This window comes from Mustela nigripes, chromosome 4, assembly GCF_022355385.1.
Source record: "Mustela nigripes isolate SB6536 chromosome 4, MUSNIG.SB6536, whole genome shotgun sequence".
Lineage (NCBI taxonomy): Eukaryota > Metazoa > Chordata > Mammalia > Carnivora > Mustelidae > Mustela > Mustela nigripes.
In genome coordinates, this window is record NC_081560.1 from 156,492,886 (window position 1) to 156,513,259 (window position 20,374).

The 20,374-nt window shown below is 42.4% G+C and overlaps 1 protein-coding gene across 3 annotated transcripts in view; it reads right to left on the minus strand.

The window, feature by feature from the left end:
• The window catches only part of HTR7 (5-hydroxytryptamine receptor 7), an 80,859-nt gene extending 63,082 nt beyond the window's left edge, over positions 1–17,777 (minus strand). For 2 of the 3 annotated variants that reach the window (XM_059398115.1, XM_059398116.1), the window contains exon 1: positions 16,974–17,773. In XM_059398115.1, the coding sequence (XP_059254098.1) occupies positions 16,974–17,518 (545 nt within the window). In that variant the 5' untranslated portion in view covers positions 17,519–17,773. Of the gene's footprint in view, positions 1–16,973 lie in introns of all 3 variants that reach the window. The other variant, XM_059398117.1, reaches the window with a different exon arrangement.
• Positions 17,778–20,374: the final 2,597 nt, after the last annotated feature.

Sequence of the window (20,374 nt, forward strand, 5' to 3'; positions counted from 1 at the left end):
AGTGCATGAAATGGTCAGCATGTAGCACAAAGTCCTACAGATACCAGGTAACATTTAATCCTTCACTGGGTACTTATTTTAAAAAAATTTCTTAGGAGTTGCTAATGATTTTTACCTAAGTTACCTTTCTCTGCCTTCATTCCAACTCTAAAGGAATCCTTGACACAACTTTCTAGGGTTCCCGAAATGCCAACAATTGATCAGGGATTTTTACTGAAGCTACACATGAAATGAATTTGTTTGGAGATTCATCACCTCAGACAAGATTAAATTAACAGTTTTCAGTGGAAAAATGTTCATTTTGAAAATACAAATCCTACACACTGAAAATCAAATCAAATGTAAATAAAAAAAATCAATCATCACATAATGCCATTGGAAAAATATAATCTAGAAGGAGAAAACTTGGATTCATATCAAAAAGTTTCTTTTGACCAGTGTCTTCTGTCAGTACATAATCCTATTCTCTAAAAACTTGGGGGAGACTTTGCTATTACCTATAGACATACTAAGAAATTATAAGGATGGGTAAGAGACCACCATAACTTTAAAAGACAATGTGGAAATACAAAATGTCAAGAGTAAAATAAACATCAAGTGTTGAATACCCAGGGAAGTGGGGAAGTGGGGAAGAAAGAAGTAAAGAGGCTTCTGGTGAAGCAGAAGCCAATATTCAAAGACACTGCAGTTGAACTACACATATTCATCTGGCCTGTCCACACTTCTGAAGTATATTCTTGGTCCCTGGCCCTGGGATAGTCCTTAGGTCAGCAAACCCTACCAGTCCTCCAGACACTGCTTCTGCTTTTGAAGTATCCAAGGTCTCCTGGGGAGGCAGACTCATAAAGAGCCATCCAGAGAACATGATGGACACTGAACTGTAATATGAACAAATCAATATGGGAACATAAATTCAGGGAAAGAGGAGGATCAAGTCACTAATGGCTTGCTATCAGTTAGCTTCTGCTGTGTAACAAAGTACAGTAAAACCTTGAGATTTAAACACCAGCTATATATTCAGTTTGCTGCTCTGCGGGTCAGCTGCACTGTTCTGGTCTAGGTTGGTTCAGTTCATCTCAGGTGGTTTTCTTATGTCTGTGGTCAGGCGAGAGATCTGCTGGTGCCTGAGTAGCTTATGAAAACCTCATTTGCCTGAGTGGGCACTGGGAAATAGGAGGACTAAGTCATGAGTCTCTCATCACCCGGTCTAGGCTTCTTCATGTGGAAGTAGTCACAGTGCCCCCCAAATTAACAAAGGCTGGCAAATACCAATGCATAGACTCTTTTCAAGTCTCTGTCTGCATCATGTTTGCTAAAGTCCCATTAGGCAAAGCAAGGTAAAAGGCCAAGCCTAGAGTCAGCATGGGAAGGGCTGTAAAGTCACACATGGAAGGCATGTATATATAGGAATGGGAAGAATTTGAGGCCATTTTTATAATCTATCACAAGGTTGCACACAAGTGACATTTGAGGGGAATGTAACAGCCTCCTAGGAATTTAGCAGAATAGGAGCTATTCCCTGGAAGAAGAATCAAGACAGGAACCAACATGTAAGTGTCAACATGTCTCTGACTCACCCAGGATAGAGCAAGGAGAGATTCTGAAGGGAATCTTTATCATGGGATTTTCCATTTTGTGCAGGGGTATTTGAAATATCTGTAGCTGTAGTGGATCCCATTATATGATTTCTAGCATCTCATCTTGCCTCTGGGGCTCGGAAGCTAACCCAATAAGGCTGGCAGGGTTGTTCATGTAATGCACATAACAGGTAAAAATCCTGTTATACTGGCCACCCTTACAAAGAGACCTTAAAGACAGAACATCTTGACAATGAAATCCACAGTGACTTCATAAACCATGGGAAGCAGAGCTGTGGCATCAGAGTCAGAAAAACAAATGCCCTGGCAACTATGATGACGTCCCCACTCAGGGAGAAAGGAAACAAGGCCCACCAAAGCAGAACTGGATCATAAATGGTATGGCTTCTATGTCCCTCATTTCCCCTGCCTACTTGTTCCAAACCCAAGATCCAATTAAATAGTCAAGATTTGCTTGCTTCATTCATTCACTTATTCATTTACTTATCCATCAAATATTTATTGGGCACCTTCCACATGCCAAGAGAAGCTGGGAACAAACAGAGATGAGTAAGTGCCCCTGTCCCCAAGGACTCTCAACGTTTCCTAGGGTGGCAGAAGAAATAGAAACAAGTACATTTCAGCATGATGATAATTGAGAAGGAATCTCAAGTGCTAAGGGAAAGCCTGGAAGGAGAACCCAATCCAGACCAAGGGTCAGGGACAGCTTCCTGGAGACCAAAATATGTTAGCTGAATGCTAAAGAATGTTTAGGCAATAGGCAGGAAAGTGGAGGGCATTCCAGACAGAGGAAACAATAGGTACTAGGACACAGGAGGAAGGATATGGTATAATCGGGAAAAATGGAAACAGCCCCTATACTTTCTGACACACAGGAAGCCCACAGAGAAAGGGCACAAGCAGGAGACAACTAGGATGTCATCTGACAAGGGACGATGCCCCACAAGCTCTCCGCTCCCCAATATCTAGAACATTGTATCAGGTACCAGTTAGTCACCCTTCCTGACAAACTGAGCAGAACCCATCATGAAGGAACTCAAGTCCCTGACTTGCCTCAAGCAGTGTCTATACTGAATCATGGAATATACTTTGGCCCCTATTTTTAGCATCACTGGATAGTTAGGGTGATTTGGGGGAAGGATGCGATTCCCTGAAGCCTCATCAAGACCCCATACAGACTTTTTCTGCAGGCAAACTTGATTTACTTCTTCTCTTCAGGATGAAAGAAGACAGGAGAGTGAAGAAGGACACCAGGGAGTCCTCCCATTCAAACAGCTCTAATTCAAGAATGCTGCCTTGATTGGCTGGCAGAACTGAAGGCCACAGTGCAGCTCAGAGTTGAACAATATTAACAACAGTAATAATAACATGGGCATTTTATAAGAGACAAGCCCTTGACTAAATTCCTCTTGGATATAATCTCATTTATTCCTCATATTAACTCTGTGGAGATATTTCTATCATAATGAGCCATGAAACTTAGAGATAAAGCATGATGACTTATGTCAGGTCACAGGAGTCACAGAGACAGAATTTGTGTCCTCTCCCATCTCTGCTGTTTCCTAACCCAGGCTCCCCTATTTGACACCCAATTTTATCAGATAACGTTTATTCATTCAGGGATCTTTCTGCATCCCACCTGGTGTACTGAGCCTGCAGAGGATGAATCAGACATGGTCTTGAGCCTAAAGTTCTTCTGCCCTTGTAGGATATTCCTGAATTCAATCATCCATTAATTTAATCAATATGATTAAGCACCTACTGTGTGCCAGGAACTCTGTAAGTGCTAGGAAATAGAAGTGAAAAATGAAGTCAAATTTCTTATCTATTGTAATGGGATTCAAGACATGTACCTAAGTAAATATCATCAGGGTACCATGCCACAGGGGCCGGAAGCTCACATTCCTGACTCCCAGCTAAGTAGTTATCAGCAAAACTTCTCGAAAGAGCTGTTTCTAGTCACCATCTCCACTTCTTTCCTCTTGTCTCTCTCATCTCGCTCCATCTGGGCTTCTGATTCACTGCTCCACTGAAGCTGCTCTTCTCAAGACAACTAGAGCTCAAGGTCACCAAGCTGACTGGTTGCTTTTCTAGCCTTCTCTTACAATACCATTTCACAGAGTTGATAGTCTGTCTTTGTCAAAACACGTTTCCCTTGATTTCCTTGACAGCACATTCTCTAGGTGTTCCTCATGTTTCACTGACCATCCCTTTTTGAACTTTGCTAGCTTGTCCTCTCCACTTAACCTCTAAATATTTTATCTCCTTAAGGATTGGTATCCAGGCCCCTTTTCCTATCTATTCTTTCCCACCTTATGGCTTTAAATATCATTTATACTGGCACCCAAATGTGTATCTCTAGTCCTGACTTCTCTCGGGAACTCTAGACACTTAAATCCAAATGTCCACGGACACCAAACTCAACATTCAAAATAGAAACTCATGATTTTTACTACCAGTCCTACTACTTTCTCATTCAGTAAACAGCATCACCATCTGCTGGGTAGCTTGAGCCAAAAGTATGTCCTCCTTTATTCTTCTCTGTCCCTCACTCCCCACATCCAACCTTCAGTGCTGCTGATGCAAGGCATATCTTGATCCCTTCACTTCCCTCCATCTTCACTATTCCATTATTTCTTATCTTGATGACTACAGAAGCCTTTGGGTTGGTCTCCTGGCTCTGCCATGTTATTTATATCTCAGTGTATATGTCACCACCTCAGAAGGGGCTTCCATGATTACCCACTCTGTTTTAATTCTCCAAATGGTACATATTACCAATGAATGTACAAAAGTATATCTGTTTCCAGTCCATTTATTCTCACTAGAATGTAAGATTCAAGAAAGTAAAGAGCTTATTTTTGCCTTGTTTAGGATACTGAGGAGTTACTAATGAAAATGGAGTAACCAGTAAAGGCTGAAGAAATGAAAAGATGAATTCCTAGGACTCCTGTAATAAGAAAAGATCATTTTGATACGTGAAGAAGTTGCTAATAAAGGTCTATCACTTTTGTGATCCAGGAAGGAAGCCAGAGGGGCAGGACCTGCAGCAGCCCCAAAACTATCAGGGATGGAACCACAAGGCAATCCATTTGTCAAAACGGAAGAATGGACAAAGACTTTTATTGAGACTATCAGAGACTTTTTCACACCAAACACACAGAATATGTATTTCCCAAAATACAATTCTGAAATATTCAGGCAGCTGGACCAGATTGATTATAGCTAAACTGGAGCATGCCACTGAAGTCTCCCAGGTTGAAGCATTACGACTGATAGGTGCCTGTAAGTGGATAGTTCTGGCAGATGTTTGGGATGAATGAACCATTTAGAAAGAAGAAAGCCATCCAGCTGCCATTCTTTGAGAGTAGAAAATTCTATCAGAAGGCCCAGAAATACCGAATGCTCGGGAATTTGAGTCAGAACAGAGCCCATGATGACAGTGAGAATTCAAACTGGGTAAATGAGCAAAACCAAGGCTCCCCATATAGATGCACCATGAGGACTCCCCCCAAGGCCCACAGCTGCTCCGCCCACAGATGCTGGTGTCCAGCGTCTCACTACAATGCCGGAAGACTGAGCACATGGGTCAGACCCACAAGCCATCACTGTGCAGCAGTCCTTAGCAAAAACTCAGGCACAGAAAGGCTGTTCAAAAACAGACCACAGAGTACCTGAGTTTTTATTGATGGAAGCACTCAAACAACCCAATTGTTTGCAACCAGAAGCTAAATGACTCATAATCTCCTCCAGAGAGGTCATAGCACACTGGGATTGACTGCAGAGCAATATGGATAAGCTAGTTTTTTAAAGGTCCAAATTTTCTGATATGTGAATAAATCAACTTAATGGATGCTCAACCAGATAACTTCTTGAAGACGTGGGTGTGTCTTTGTCCACCTTTGTATCATCACAGTACTTCACTATCTAGGAGACAAGAAACAAGGGTTTGTCTATTAAAGAAATCTCAGCTCCGTCGTCTCCTCTAACTTGCTCATGCATCCTCTCTCTCTCTCCTCACTGCCTCTCTTCCTCTCCCTCTTCATTCTCTCTTTCTACACACACACACAGCCTCTCTACTAGGGCCTGGTGCTCAAGAGTCCTTAAACCGGTGGAGAAGTGGATCATACTATTCCATAATGACTTACCCTAACCCTAACCCAAAAGCTAACAGATGGACAAGAATGGAGGTGCCCTGGACCAACAATGGAGGAGAGGCTGCCAAAACACATCTGGCTCTTAGGATATTAGGTAAGAGACTATGGACTTCTGCTAACATAATTACTATCATAGTCACATCATCTCTGTCCTCTCTGAAAGGCGGAAGAAAATATCTAGTGTGGAACGTGGTTCACAAATGATGTTCACCAAGTCAAAACCCCTCTGGATCTCAAAACACCTGAAGTCAGACATTTCCCCGGCCAAATGTGACTCCACTACTTTCTTCCTAAACATCCTTGGGCAAGTTATTTAAGCTCTAACAGGCTCGCTTTGCTCATCACACAGGTGGCCATGATGAGAGTGCCCACAGAGTGGTTGTGGAGATAAAGTGAGATGAATTACATAAAGCCCTTGGCAATAGGCCTGGCACAAAATATGCACTCAACAAATGACATTGCAAATGCCATTTACTGTGCTCCCCTACTTGGCTCTCACCTTCATGCCTGACACCTGTGCCTCTCCTTTTGGGATGTGTGAGCTTGGTCAAAAATATGTTTCTTCACCGAAAGAAAAAGCCTCTGGGATTTTCATTCAGTTTTGCCTGCATTTTCCCCCTGTTCCATGGCACAACAGTGATGATAACAAAGATCCAATCCCTGTCTCTAAACTGCTAAGCTTTTAATATCCCTGGGCCTTTAAAGTCAGTGTTCTGCCTATGTATGGAGAGCAGAAAGTGACTCAGCAGCCTACTATGCCTATGGATAGATGGGACAATCCCTTGGGGCTATCCCACTGCCTCCATGCTGTTTCTGTTCCATCAATCCTCAAATGCTAATTTGGTTTAATTCAAGGATATGTCTATGTTGTCTCCAGAAAGAATGTTGTACAGAAAGCTGGAAAATAAGAAGTCAGGGCTAGACCTTTGGGAATCTGAGGGACCCACTGTCCTTCCTCAAATCAACCTACAACGATTAGCTAAACACCTACTATGTGCCAAGTACTACGCTGGGGATGGGGATATAGTCTCTGACAAGACAGACTCCTGCCATGAAGAATATATGGAAGATTCCATGCAGAATGTACAGGACCTGCTATGCAGAATATATGGATGACTGAGCCAACAAATCATGCATTCATTACAATTAATTTCACAAACTGTCAATTACACATTGCAGTGAGTGTTACTAAGAAAAAATGCAGTGAGTTTTAAGACTCCTTAAGGTGGTCTGGAGATTCTAGGATTGCTTGCATAAGACAGTAATATCTAATCAAGGACCTGTCTAGAGAGTGATAAGAATTAGCCAACCAAAGAGGTTGAAAGGGGGAGGGGGCAATAAAAAGACTTGTGAAAGCCCACAACATCAAAAATGTCAAGGAACTAAAAAAAAAAAGAATAAGGTTTCCAGAATACTGGGGGCTTGGAGGAGATGGGGAGAAGATAGATAGACAGACTGACCAACAGACCAACAGAGGACTGAATTGAATTGAACTGAACTGAATCGAATCGAATCGAAGCGAAGCAAAGCGAATTGAAACTTCGGCAAAAGTTGGCAAACTCCAGCAGGGTCAAATCTGGCCTGCTGATTTTTGTCTAGTACCCCCCAGCTAAGAATATTTTTTTATGTTTTAAAATAGTTTAACAAATAAAAAGAATATTTAATGAGATGTAAAAATGACATGAAATTCAAACTGCAGTATTCATAAATGAAGTTTTACGGAACACAGCCACTCCCATATATCCACATAATGCCCATGGCTGCTTTCAAGCTACAGTGGCAAGCAGTCACAACAGAGACCACATGGCACACAAGCCTAAAGTATACACTAAAATACTTACCTAGCTCTTTACAGAAAAAGGTTTGCCAACCCCCAATCTAGTGAGGTAGGCAGAGGTCAGACTATATAATCTTTTAGGTCACAATGAACATTTAGGATCTCATCCCAAGAAATGGGGAACTCATTAACTCATTCAAGAAGCAAGAGAACAGCATAATCTAGCACACTGGACTAACCCGGGAGCTTCCAAAGTTCGGATGCATGAGTCCTAGTCCCAAAGGCTATCTATGCATTAGTTGGCCTTGTGTGTGGCCTGGGTGTGGACTGTGGAATTTTTTTAAGATTCCTAGGTGATTCTAATGCGCAGATAAGTTTAGGAACTATGAATAAAATCACATTTGCACTTTTAAAAGAACATCGGAACTCCATCAGGTTACACATTAAAATCACCTGGAGGGTATTTTCAAACAAACTGATGCCCAGGCCCAACCAGGTTAATTAAATCAGGATCTCTCTAGAGCTGGGCTCCAAGACGGGCATTAAGAAAGGCAACCTGCAGCATCTGTCACAAGGGGAAAAGTCTGACAGACTTGGGCTTTTCCTGTGCTATTCCCTTACCCGGGATGCCTTCTGGCTCCCTCTCTGTACGTTTGCTCACAGACTGATTCACTGCCTCCAGACTCTTGGCATCTCTGTTCCCCTTGCCTGGAAACTCTCCTGCCTTTCCATCACCAGTCTAATTCAACATTTCATCTGAGACCTTGATCAGGATTTTACTCCATCATGGTCATACCCAAACTCCTATTTTCTTTAAATACATACACATTAATACATGACACTTGAACCAGCTTTGAACCCAGGTTTTACTCATACAAACTGTGTCTTTGGACAAGTCACTTTCTCCCTCCAGTTCCTCCCACATGGAGTGAGATAATAATGCCCACCCCACAATGTTGTCGGAAGGATCAAAGGAGATTTCTGTGGGTGGAAAGTGGTCTGTGAACAATAAAGCACTGAACACCGATTAGCTGCCAGCATTTCTACACAGCCAGCTAACTCATAAGAAGGAACAAAAGTAGTTTGTGGAAAGTGTCACTCACAAAAGTGCAAAAGATCTCTTTATTCTCCTCCCTCTCGCCTTCCCATAGCAAAGCTGGAGGAGGATTCTAGCAAGCCTTAAAGTATACCTACCAGCTGCAAATTAATTTAGTGATGAGTGAGGATGACTTCTTCAAAGAGAAAGGCGATCCAGAGAAGCCAGAAGGCTCCCTGCACTGCTGATCACAGTGGAATGAAAGCCAAGAGCACAGCTCAGATCATCGAAGAGAATGAGTCACAGCACCTGGCGAAGAGGCAAGACTTCAGCCAGACGCCAGTCAGAGCTAAGGAGCACGGCTCTTGCAAATAACTCAGATGAGTTCCTGTAACTGTTAACAACCCCAAGATGACCCCTGCCCTCATGCATGAAGCTAAAAATGAATGGTGGCGGACGGCACTGAAACAGTAAGTGTACCTGGTCAGACTGACCATCCATCTGATGTGAATCCTCACAGGATGTCATCAGATAAAGACTTCCGTCCTTTTGATGATAAAACAAAATGCAGAAGCAGGAAAGTGTCTAAAATATACATGGATGCTTTGGCGGTAATTTAAAAAGGGAACATTCTTGTAATTATCACTACAGTCAAGAGATAAAACATGACAGCACTTTAGAAGCAAGCCCAGAGGTAATCACTCTCCTTGTTCTCATGATCTGTATCTCTTCCCTTTTCTTTCTAAAATTTCCACTTACCTAAGTCTCTAAACAAATTTGTTTGTTTCAGACTTCTATGAATGGAATCACACTGTATGTGTTCTTTGGGATTCTGCTTCTTCTGCCCAGCATTACGTTTGTGACCCCAAAGTATTTATGTGAAATGACATGACATCTGAAATTTGATTTAAAATACTGTGAAGATGGAGGAGTCACAATGTTGAATAAATGGGCCATAAACTGATCACTATTGAACCTAGGCAATGGATACATTAGGTTCTTCATACTATACTCCTGACTTTTAGATATGTTTCAAACTTTTTGGAACAAAAAATTGTTTAAATTACTCTGAGATTCATTTTGACCACAGTTTCTTCATTTTTATTGTTGTATAGCAGTAGTTCTCTAGGAAAGGTCCCCAAACCAGGAGCGTCAGAATCATCTGGGAATCTGAAATGCAAATTATTTGGCTCCACCCCACACTTACTGAATCAGAAACTTGGGGTGGGACCCAGCAATCTGTGTTTTAATATGCTCTCCAGATAGTCCTGATACATGTTCAAATTAGATAACCACTATTGAATAGTACTCTATTATCCAAATATACCACAATTATGTATTCATTCTACTACTGATGCACTGTGTATTATTTCAAGTTTTAGGATTCCAACTCTGTGGATATTATAAATATTCTTTTTTTTTTTTAAGATCTTATTTTATTTATTTGTCAGAGAGAGAGAGCACAAGCAGGGGGAGCGGCAGGCAGAGGAAGAAAGAGAAGCAGGCTCCCAGCTGAGCAGGGAGTCCTGATGTGGGGCTCGATCCTAGGACCCTGGGATCATGACCTGAGCGGAAGGCAGAGGTTTAACTGACTGAGCCACCCAGGTGTCCCCATATTATAAATATTCTTATACAAGACTTCTGGTGACAAGAGTCTCTCTGATACAGACCTAATGGTAAGATAACAAAATCATAGGTTGAATTATCTTCAACAGTACACAATAATGCCAAACTATTTTCAGAGAGATTCACCAATTCACAACCCTATTGGTAAAGTATGAAAGTACCCTTTGCTCTACATTCTTGTTAATACTTCATATTTTTCAGATATTTTAATTGTTTCCATTCTAGAGCATTATGCACTATCAGGCTTTCCAACTTGAGATCAAAAAAATATACACTAGGGAATAGATATATTAGGGGATAGAACTCTAGACATGAAATCATAGTTTTGCAAATATGTTAGTTGATGGGTTTGCATGAAATGGGCCTGATTTCAGAAAGAATCTGGAATGATGGAGAAACTGCGAAGGTCATTGGGATTATATACTTTGGAAAGCAAGAGGGAATGTGGTATAAAATGTTATTAAGAAGTGAAGCAAGGACAAATCAGGGACCTTACAGATGTGCTAAACACTTTCAATTTTATTCCAAGTGAAATGAAAAGCCAATGAAAGGTTTTCAGAAGAGTAATTTACATAATTATACTTCTGTATTTGTATATATTTAAAATATTTCAGGCGCACATCCACTTGTAGCTATGATGAGGATGCATGATGCTTCAGACCAATGCTTCTGCTGAAACAACGAAAAAAGCTGGACAAAGCACAGAGAGGCACACACACACACACACCTGCTTGGAGCCATCAGAGTTACTGAGACAACTGGGAGCTGAGAGGACAAAATAATCCTGGAGAAGAGAGAACCACAGAGAGGTAAGCCAAAATTCTGCCGCCACTCTTTCCCTTGGGACATTGGCCATAACTAGGTGAGGGGAAGGGGCAGAGGATCCAGGCAAAGAGCCTCCGCAGAACTACTTATGAAGAGGCAACAATACCAGAAGAAATTTTGGCAGTCTCTTGAAGATAGAAAGACAGAAATTAAAGACTTAAGAGGCCAAGATCCCAGTAAGAAGCAGAAAACTAAGCCCAACGCTTGGCTGGTACTCCCCTTAAGACGTTGGTTGACTTCTGAAGTTTTGCAGGGCAGGGGACTGAGAGGTCCAGGAGAAAGCTCCCAAAAGGTTTTCAGTAGGAGTTTTAGCAGTCTTACAGTGCTGAGGAGAGAACAGTTACAGTACTGAACAAGCCAGCAGGAGAAGACATTGAGAATAGCTCATGCTCTTAGCTGAAATCCCACGAAAAGCTACACCCCGGGAGGAGGCATTGGCCAGCAGCAGACAGAGCCCTATCAAAATTAAAACATCACCTATAGTTAAGCACAACCCCTAAGTGGATTACAATAATAAGTCCACCAATATGCCTGCCTAGAAGCTATTTTCTCTCGAGAAAAATAACATCATCTACAACATCTATAATTTTGCATACAAAATGTTGAGCATATAGTCAAATGTACTAGGCATGCCAAGATGTAGACCCAAAACCCAGAGGAAAACAAACAGATCACACACAAAGAAACCACTAGTGATTCAGATATTGAAATTTGTATAAAAAGAGCCTAGGTATACTCAAGAATATAATATCAAGAAGGAGAAATTACATGCATAAGACAGAGAATTCAAATCAATGAAAAGGAACAAATCAGGAAAAAAAGGATCAATTGGAACTTCTAGGAGTGTGAAATTAATAATCAATAGATAAGGCTGAACAACAGATTAGACATAGCAGAAGAGAGGATTAATAAATTGGAAGGCAGATAAAAAATTTTTCAAAACTGAATCACCGCATAAAATGGAAAATAAAAAGTGTAAGAGACGTGTGACAGAGTAAAAGTTCTAAATTATATAAATTTGAGACACAGAAGTAAGAAAGAATGGGACAGTAAAATTATTTAAAGAGATAACAGCAAACTGATCAGAGACATCAATGCACAAATACAAAAATTAAGAATCCCAGCAAGGTTGACAGCAAATAGACAGTAAAAAATAATCAATAACGCCACACCTGGGGACATCTTAGAAAAACTGATAAAAACCAAAGACAAAGAGAAAATCTTAAAAGCAACCAGAAGAAAAAAAAAACACACATTATCTTCAACAGCATAATAATAATGTTGGTGAATGGCTGATTTTTCTCCAGAAATGACAGAAACATGAAGACAATGGAAGAATGTTTTAGAGTGCTGAAAATCCCTCAAACATAGAATTACATACTCAGAGAAAATGTCATTCAAAAATGATGGCAAAATTGGGACGCCTGGGTGGCTCAGTTGGTTGGACGACTGCCTTCGGCTCAGGTCATGATCCTGGGGTCCCAGGATCGAGTCCCGCATCGGACTCCCAGCTCCATGGGGAGTCTGCTTCTCTCTCTGACCTTCTTCTCGTTCATGCTCTCTCTCACTGTCTCTCTCTCAAGTAAATAAATAAAATCTTAAAAAATAAATAAATAAATAAATAAAATCTTTAAAAAAAATGATGGCAAAATTAAGACAGTTTCAGATAAACACAAACTGACAGTAATTGTTACTAACAAACACTCACTTTAAAAAAAAAATGTTAAAGAAAGTTTAACTGGGCAGAAGAAAATAATCCCAGATGAAAACATGGTAATGTAGAAAAAAAAAAGGAGCAATAAAAAGATAAACATGGGGGAAATAAGAATGAATACTGACTGTCTAAAGTAACAAAAATAATATGATAGATTTTCTTTTTTTTTAAGTTTTATTTATTTATTTGACAGAGATCACAAGTAGGCAGAAAGGCAAGCAGAGATGGGGGGAGCAGGCTCCCTGCTGAGCAGAGAGCCCAATGCATGCGGGGCTTGATCCCAGAACCCTGGGATCATGACCTGAGCCAAAGGCAGAGGCTTTAACCCACTGAGCCACCCAGGCACCTCTCGATTTTCTAAATATGTAGATTAAAATGCATGACAACAGTAACAGAAAGGATGTACGGGGGTAAACAGAATTAAAATACAATAAGGAACCTTACTATACAGTATTGTACTAAATAAATAAATAAACAAAACAAAATAAAATACCGACAGACTATAAACTATGGGTCAATCACAGAAATATTATATTGAGCAAAAGAAGCCAGAATTAAGAGTACATACTATACTGTTACATTTATATGATGTTCTAACCAAGTGAAACTAATTCATGATGCAAAAAGTCAGGATAAGTTATCCTTGGAGTATCAGAAACTAGAAAGGGGCAGAAGGGGACCTCTGGGAGGTTGGTAATATTCAATTTCTTGATCTAGTGGCAGATTACATCAAAGTGTTTGCTTTATGGAAATTGATCAAACTCTATACTTAGGATTGTTTGTTTTCTATATGTATTTCCAAAAGACATTAAAAATATATTTCAGACTAACAGAAAGTTATACAAAAAATAACAAGACTGTATCAACCATCAAAATTAGAAACAAAACATTACTGGTATAGTTGGTATGTGTGTTACTCCCTCATTATAACTGCCGCCCCCAGAGATAACCACTCCCATGAGTGAGGCGTTCATCATTCCTCTGCACTCTTATTCCCTTTACTCCTTGGACTCAACTAAACAATGTATAGAGCTCTTTTATATGTTTTAAACTACATATAAAATATAACTTGATCTCTATTTTTATTTTTTTAAGACTTATTTATTTAGAGAGAGAGGGAGAGAGCAAGTGGGGAAAGGGACAAAGGGGAAGAATCTCAAGCAGACTCCCTGCTGAGCACAGAGCCCACCTGGGGTTCAAAGATCTCAGGACCCTGAGATCATGACCAAGCCAAAATCAAGAGCCAGACACTGAACCGATTGAGCCACCAAGGTGCCCCAGTTTCTATTTTTAAAAGATCATTCTGAAAGGGGCACAAGGCAACTTTCTAAAATTATAAAAAATATGCTATATCCTGATAGGAATATTGCTTACATGGGTACAAACATTTGTCAAACACATCAAGCTATGCATTTAATATCTGTGCATTTTGCTGTAGATAAATGTTATCTCACTTAAAACAAAAATTTTTAAGAGACCATTCTAGCTACTTCATTGCCAGAAAAGAAACCAACAAGGCCAGTTCAAATACTCCAGTAGACCTGATAGTGCCAAACTCATCTATCCAAGGAGGAAGGACATAAAGACAGCTTGTGGGCACAGTTCTTTGAGCGGTTTAACTGGGAAGTGGAGCAGTAACTGGAGAAGTAAGGCCAAAGGAAAATAAAAGATCAAGCTTCACCCAGTTGAGAGGAAACACTGAAGACAAAGAAGAGAAGTAGGATCAAGGACGGAGCAAAATCCTTGAGATAAGAGGGGATGGGATATGAAGCGCAGGTGGTTTGGTCTTTCCCAGGACACAATGTCTTTTCGCCCTCTAACTGGGCAGAAATAAAAAGGGAACAGATGTAAGAAAAATGTAAAGAAAAGATGTAAGAAAGAGTGTTTGGTAGTGGAAAGATAACGAAGCTCCCACAATACTCAAAAGCAGGAATACTATTATTTACCCTTGATTATACTTCACCTTGTACTCAAGAGGGGATGAATAAGTGAAGATTAAAATGTTTCATATTTTCTTAGTACATTTGTATGTCATTGGTCATAGTCTACAATGGGACTGAAAAAAACAGTCTCTTCAGAAATAATTCACCTTAGATATCAAAAGCATTTTCCTTTTTCTCATTTTTATTTTTGTGTGTTCTTGGAAGAAAAGCAATCTGCATCTTCCAGTGTTATCAGCTCTTCATTTTATCAGAAAAAAAAAAATAAAACCTATGTTCATCCTCCAAAATAATTTTGAAGCAGAATTCACCAATGGAACAATTCTCATAGGAAATAAAGAGAGAGAGTCTATACCCCTATATTACCACAATTTGTAACAATCGTAAGGATATACTGGATAAAGAAACTGGAAGCTCTTGCCAAGAAGGATTAACCTCTGTCATGGAAACATTCCTGCTGCTTGTTGGTACGTCACATGTATACCCTGAGTGACAAGCCTTTAGCTCATATACAGGAATCTCAGGGTGGTCCCAAGCCAAACCTGAATGCACCCAGCAGGACAGAAGCACCTCCTGTGTTAGGAGATGAGTCAGTATACTGTCCTGTTTACATATCACTAATCAATTACGAAAGGAAGAAAAATTATAAATGCATTTCTTGCACCATAAATTGGCATGTGTTGTACTACACCAAGTTCCATTTAAAAGGACTCCATTCATGCAAGAAGTGCCGATTTGGTTGGCTTAGCAGTTCAATTTTTATGCTTACAATTCATTTATATACTCACTATGTATATTGAGTGCACGTTCATATTTCCTGTTGCCACAGCCAGACTGTGAGTGCATATGTTTTTGTCATTCTTCACTACAGTAATTCAGAACTTCAGCTGTCAAGTTTGGAGCTAATATTCTCGTATATGCCATTCGTGCACTACTCTTAAAAATAATTCCTTGTTTGCTCTCAGAGGCTCCAACCTGACATGATATATGAAATGGCAGGATCAATTCTTTAAAAATAACCTAGATCTTTATATGCAGCTACAATATATTTTTTTTTCCTTGAAAATATCCCCTTTCCTATCATTCCCTTTATTCAGTAATTATAAACCCTGGTCAAGCAGTAAAATAGGACAACATGTTAAACATCAACAAACCACAAAGAGCAGTGTTTACAGGGAGGAAAAGGAAGAAAATCTCAGTTTCCTGCTACACTATCCTTTGAGGCACTGTCATTTTAAGTGTGGAAGCATCAATTATTTCTTCTATGCTGAAGGATTTATACATTTAAAGGTTCCATAGGTCCACAAAGAAAATAAGCAATCGTTTCTCTGTATCATTAAACACAACAGGATACCAGTCCTGTGCGGGTTTTAAAACACCAGCAGAATTACGTGGGTGAACACTAAGGTTTAATATTTCACTTTCAAGAGAAACAGAGTTATTAGGTGGCCAAAGGACATCGGGACCATCCTTCAAGTTGTCAGTTGCACTGTGTTTCGGGGACCAAAGACTAGCTCCATTGCAGCATCTTGTAGTCCTAGAGTCTGAAGAAACCTCAGGGTCTCCTAGCCCAATCTGTCACCCAAGAATTTTACCGAAATTTTCCCCTCAATATCTCTGACAGATGGTCAGCCTCTGTTGCAATTACTCCACTGGAGAGTTCGTAAGAGAAGATTCTCAAGGGATGTGATGCAAGACTAGAACCAACCATTCAGACAGGGAGTAAGGCTCCAGTCAGCAAGGCTGCAGGATACAGACAGCGTTGCCAAACGCTAAAATCAGACTCCCAGGAGAATGAGATTTGAAATCAGCAATGATAGGGGTTCAGATATGTAGAACCCCAATTCTGGAACCCTCCTCAGTCCCCTCACTGGCCTGGGGAGGAGCTCCCACAATCTGGAAGCAAGGAGCCTTTTCAACGACTGATTTCTTAAAGTAAGAAATGACACTTTCAGACTCACAGCAAGGGTTTATCAAGCTCAGAAAGGATCAGATCCTTTCCTTCTAAAAACCAAGCCCAGGGACCCCCTGCTGGAACTGCTAATGTTTAAAATCTTAAACTTTGGTCTTAAAACCCTTACTAAAACATTTCGGGCTCTTCTTTTCAAGGTGCATATAGGCTCTGCTCTAACTGAAGTTGCTCGGTTGGTGTAGGGTTGATGTGTGGGGGTTGATGTTTTCAGCGCAGCCCTTCATCCCGCCTAGGAGTCTGGCTTATCCTCCCAAGAAAGGCGGGCGCTAGCGGTGGAGCGGTCAGTACATCCCCAGCCGGACCCAGGACGGGGCGGCCCGGCCCTTACCTGTCGATGCTGATCACGCATAAGGTCATGATCGAGGCCGTGCAGCACATGACGTCCATGGCGATGAAGACGTTGCAGAAGAAGTGGCCAAAGATCCACTTGCCCCCGATGAGGTCGGTGACGCTGACGAAGGGCATGACCGCCACGGCCACCGAGAGGTCGGCCAGCGCCAGGGACACGATCAGGTAGTTGGAGGGCTGGCGGAGCTTCTTGACGAAGCACACCGAGATCACCACCAGGCAGTTGCCTGCGATCGTCAGCAGCGTGATGAGCGTCAGGATGGAGCCGATCACAACTTTCTCGGCTCTGCCATAGTTGATCTGCTCCCCGCAGCCGGAGGCATTGTCCGGCGGCGCGTCCCAGGTGGGCACCGGGCTGGCCGTCACCTCTGGGACCCCGCGCAGCAGGTGCGGCGCCCAGGATCCCGAGACCGGGCCGGCGCCGTCGGGGCTCAGGTCCGGCAGCCCGCGCCCCACCTCCGGCAGGAGCAAAGAGCGGAGGTGCCCGTAGAGGTCCGGGCGGCCGCTGCTGTTAACGTCCATCATCGTGCCGCTGTGCGCTGCTGCCCATGGAGCCGGCGCCCCCGCCACGCGCTCCGGCCTCCGGCCCGGGGGCTTCACCTCGCCGGTTCCGCTCCGCCCGGCCCAGCCATGGGACCCGCGCCGGCCGCTGGGGGGCGCCTCGGCTCGGCCCCGCGGCCCCGCACGTCCCGGGGCCCCAGCCGCTGCGGACCACGCGGGAGCACGACCGCGCCGAGACTCCCCGCGGGAGGCGCCCCCGACACAGACGGACGCCCGCGACGCGCGGCTCACGGGCCCGCGGGCGCCGCTCGGCTGGCCGCCCCGCAGCCCGCAGCCGCCGCGCGCCTCGGCCGAGCGCGCCCGGCAGGCAGCGGCAGAAGTTGCGGAGTGCGCCCCGCCCCTCGCGCCCGCCGCCGCCGCTCCCCTGCGGCAGCGGCGCCGCGTCCCCGCTGCCGCCGCCGCCGCTGCCCGCGCCCCTCCGGCTCCCGGGACGGGCTTCCCCGGCTGGGCCGGGCCGCCGCCTCTCCCGCACCTCCCCGCCGGGTGGGGGGCGGTGCTCCCCGCGCCTCTCGGGATCCGGAGCCGGTTTGCTCCCAGATCCCTCTGTGCGGCTGGAGGCGCAGACCCCCTCCGACAGACTCGAGCCTCCTCACAGAATGAACGACACTTGGATGGGGGAGGACAAGGGGACCGGCGGACGCTCGGACTCACTGCAAAATGAAGAACCTCAAGAGGATTTTTTTTTTTTTTCTTAATTAAAAAACCTTTTCGAGCACCACACCAAGCAACAAATAGATACTTCCGTTTCCCATTTTGACCACTTCTGGGAGAAAGCGAAGATGGAAAAGGAGAAGCAGCCGACTGGGGTGGGGGTGGGAGCTCAGAAGAAAGCAGGGAGAGGGTGGGCTGCCTTCAGGAGGAGCTGGGGGCTCTGGGGAAGAGCCCACCACGGGGCTTAAACCCATTGTGACTAACCCTCCAGCGTCTAGAAACAGGCCTTTCGGGCTCTGCAAATAGATCCGGGGAGCTTTTCTATTCCGACTTCGAAGCCTAATATACTGAAATAAGGGTTAATTTTTCCCATGGTATTCTGGAAATCTTGCCCATAAGCGAAGAAATGACCGGTTATGGTGTTCTGCAAAAGAACCCTGGAGGTGTATGTTGACTTAGTGCCTATTGCCTAAAACCCCCTTGATATTCAAAGCCTGTCAGAGTGGCTGATTTTTACTATTTGACACTTACTTCACTCCATTTTGTATAAAGGTTTTATTGTAAACCAGCAGTGATTTCTTTAAAGACTCTAAAAATAATCAAATCTGTTTTCTTTTCTAGATGGCCCTAGCAGATTATAAATAGGAAGAAAGGGAACACAAACCTCAAAATGTATTGATCTGAGAGCTGAATAATACTCTCATTCTACAAGGTGGGTATTAGCCCTATTTTTCCAGATAAGGAAACACAGTTGCTACTGCATTCAGCTGGAAAGGCACAGTTAGGTTTCAAACCAAGGTTTATGTGATTAGTATGTCCATATTCTTCTCTCTACACTTAAAAACAGAATATTTTTAAGTAAAAAAAAAAAAAAATACCCACATGGTGGGCTAATGGTCACTATTTATGACCATTTCAAGGTCTCTCTCACTGAGATAAGCAGATCAATACATTGAGTCAGAGGAAGAGTGAAAGCTACATAGGCCACAAAGCAATATCATTTAGTAGTTAAGAATATGGATGAGGAAATGTCTTCAATCTTACTTATGTTAGTATTAAACATAATTTCAGACAAAAGAAAACTAGTTTGGTGCTGGAAGGCATCGAAGAAACCATTTGTTTACCTTTCAAGACAGGGGAACAGAGGTTGAGAGACCGTTAATGACTGAACCAAGATCTTATACGACTACACTGAAATGGTTTAATTCTCGGGTTTTGAGTTTAGAATTGTCTCAAGGACTCTTGAAAATTCTCTAAGGTGGTAATTTCACAAGCTACGTTTGACTTTTCTTATTTTAACTCTTTAATCATTTTAACTTATCTTTTTTTTTTTAATTAAGATTATTTATTTATTTATTTATTTGACAGACAGAGATCACAAGTAGGCAGAGAGGCAGGCAGAGAGAGAGGAGGAAGCAGGCTCCCCGCTGAGCAGAGAGCCTGATGCGGGGCTCGATCCCTAGACCCTGAGATCATGACCTGAGCTGAAGGCAGAGGCTTTAACCCACTGAGCCACCCAGGCGCCCCTCATTTTAACTTATCTTGACTTTCCTCTTTTTCCCCCTGAGTAATCAGGCCAACTTACATTACATTGTCTTGGCTCTCATAAACAATAGCCCACACTAATGAATTATACGAAGAATTTAAAAGCAATAGTTGTATTATTTGAATCTACAGTTAATATAATTTGCCGCCTATACTCCTACCAGCTCTTATCAGGCCTACTTATTTCATAACACCTTCTGATGTTTTTAGCCTTCATTTTTTCATTGTAGGATGCCAGATAATCAGTAAAGTACTACTTTCAAATTGACTTCCTCTTCCATTTTCTATACAGCATCAGGTCCAAACTCCCCTTTTTATAGAGCCGTCACCTCTATTACGTTATCCTGGGTGATGGCTGGGTATATTTCCTTAGAGTTGCTAGGTTTTTAATTTATAAGCTGTCACAATGCATAAACATAGTTATTGAAAATCTCAGCTTCTGCAACATTACCTTGCTTATGTTGAGTTTAAATTTCATCTATCATTATTTCGAGATCCTGACAGAACTACCTGGAATTCTTTGTTTCTCTCTAACCTTGACTAACAAATAATCCTCTCGCCATAAAAACGCTAAAAATCTCATGTATACATTTCCATAATTTTCTTGTAATGAAAAGCTAAAGG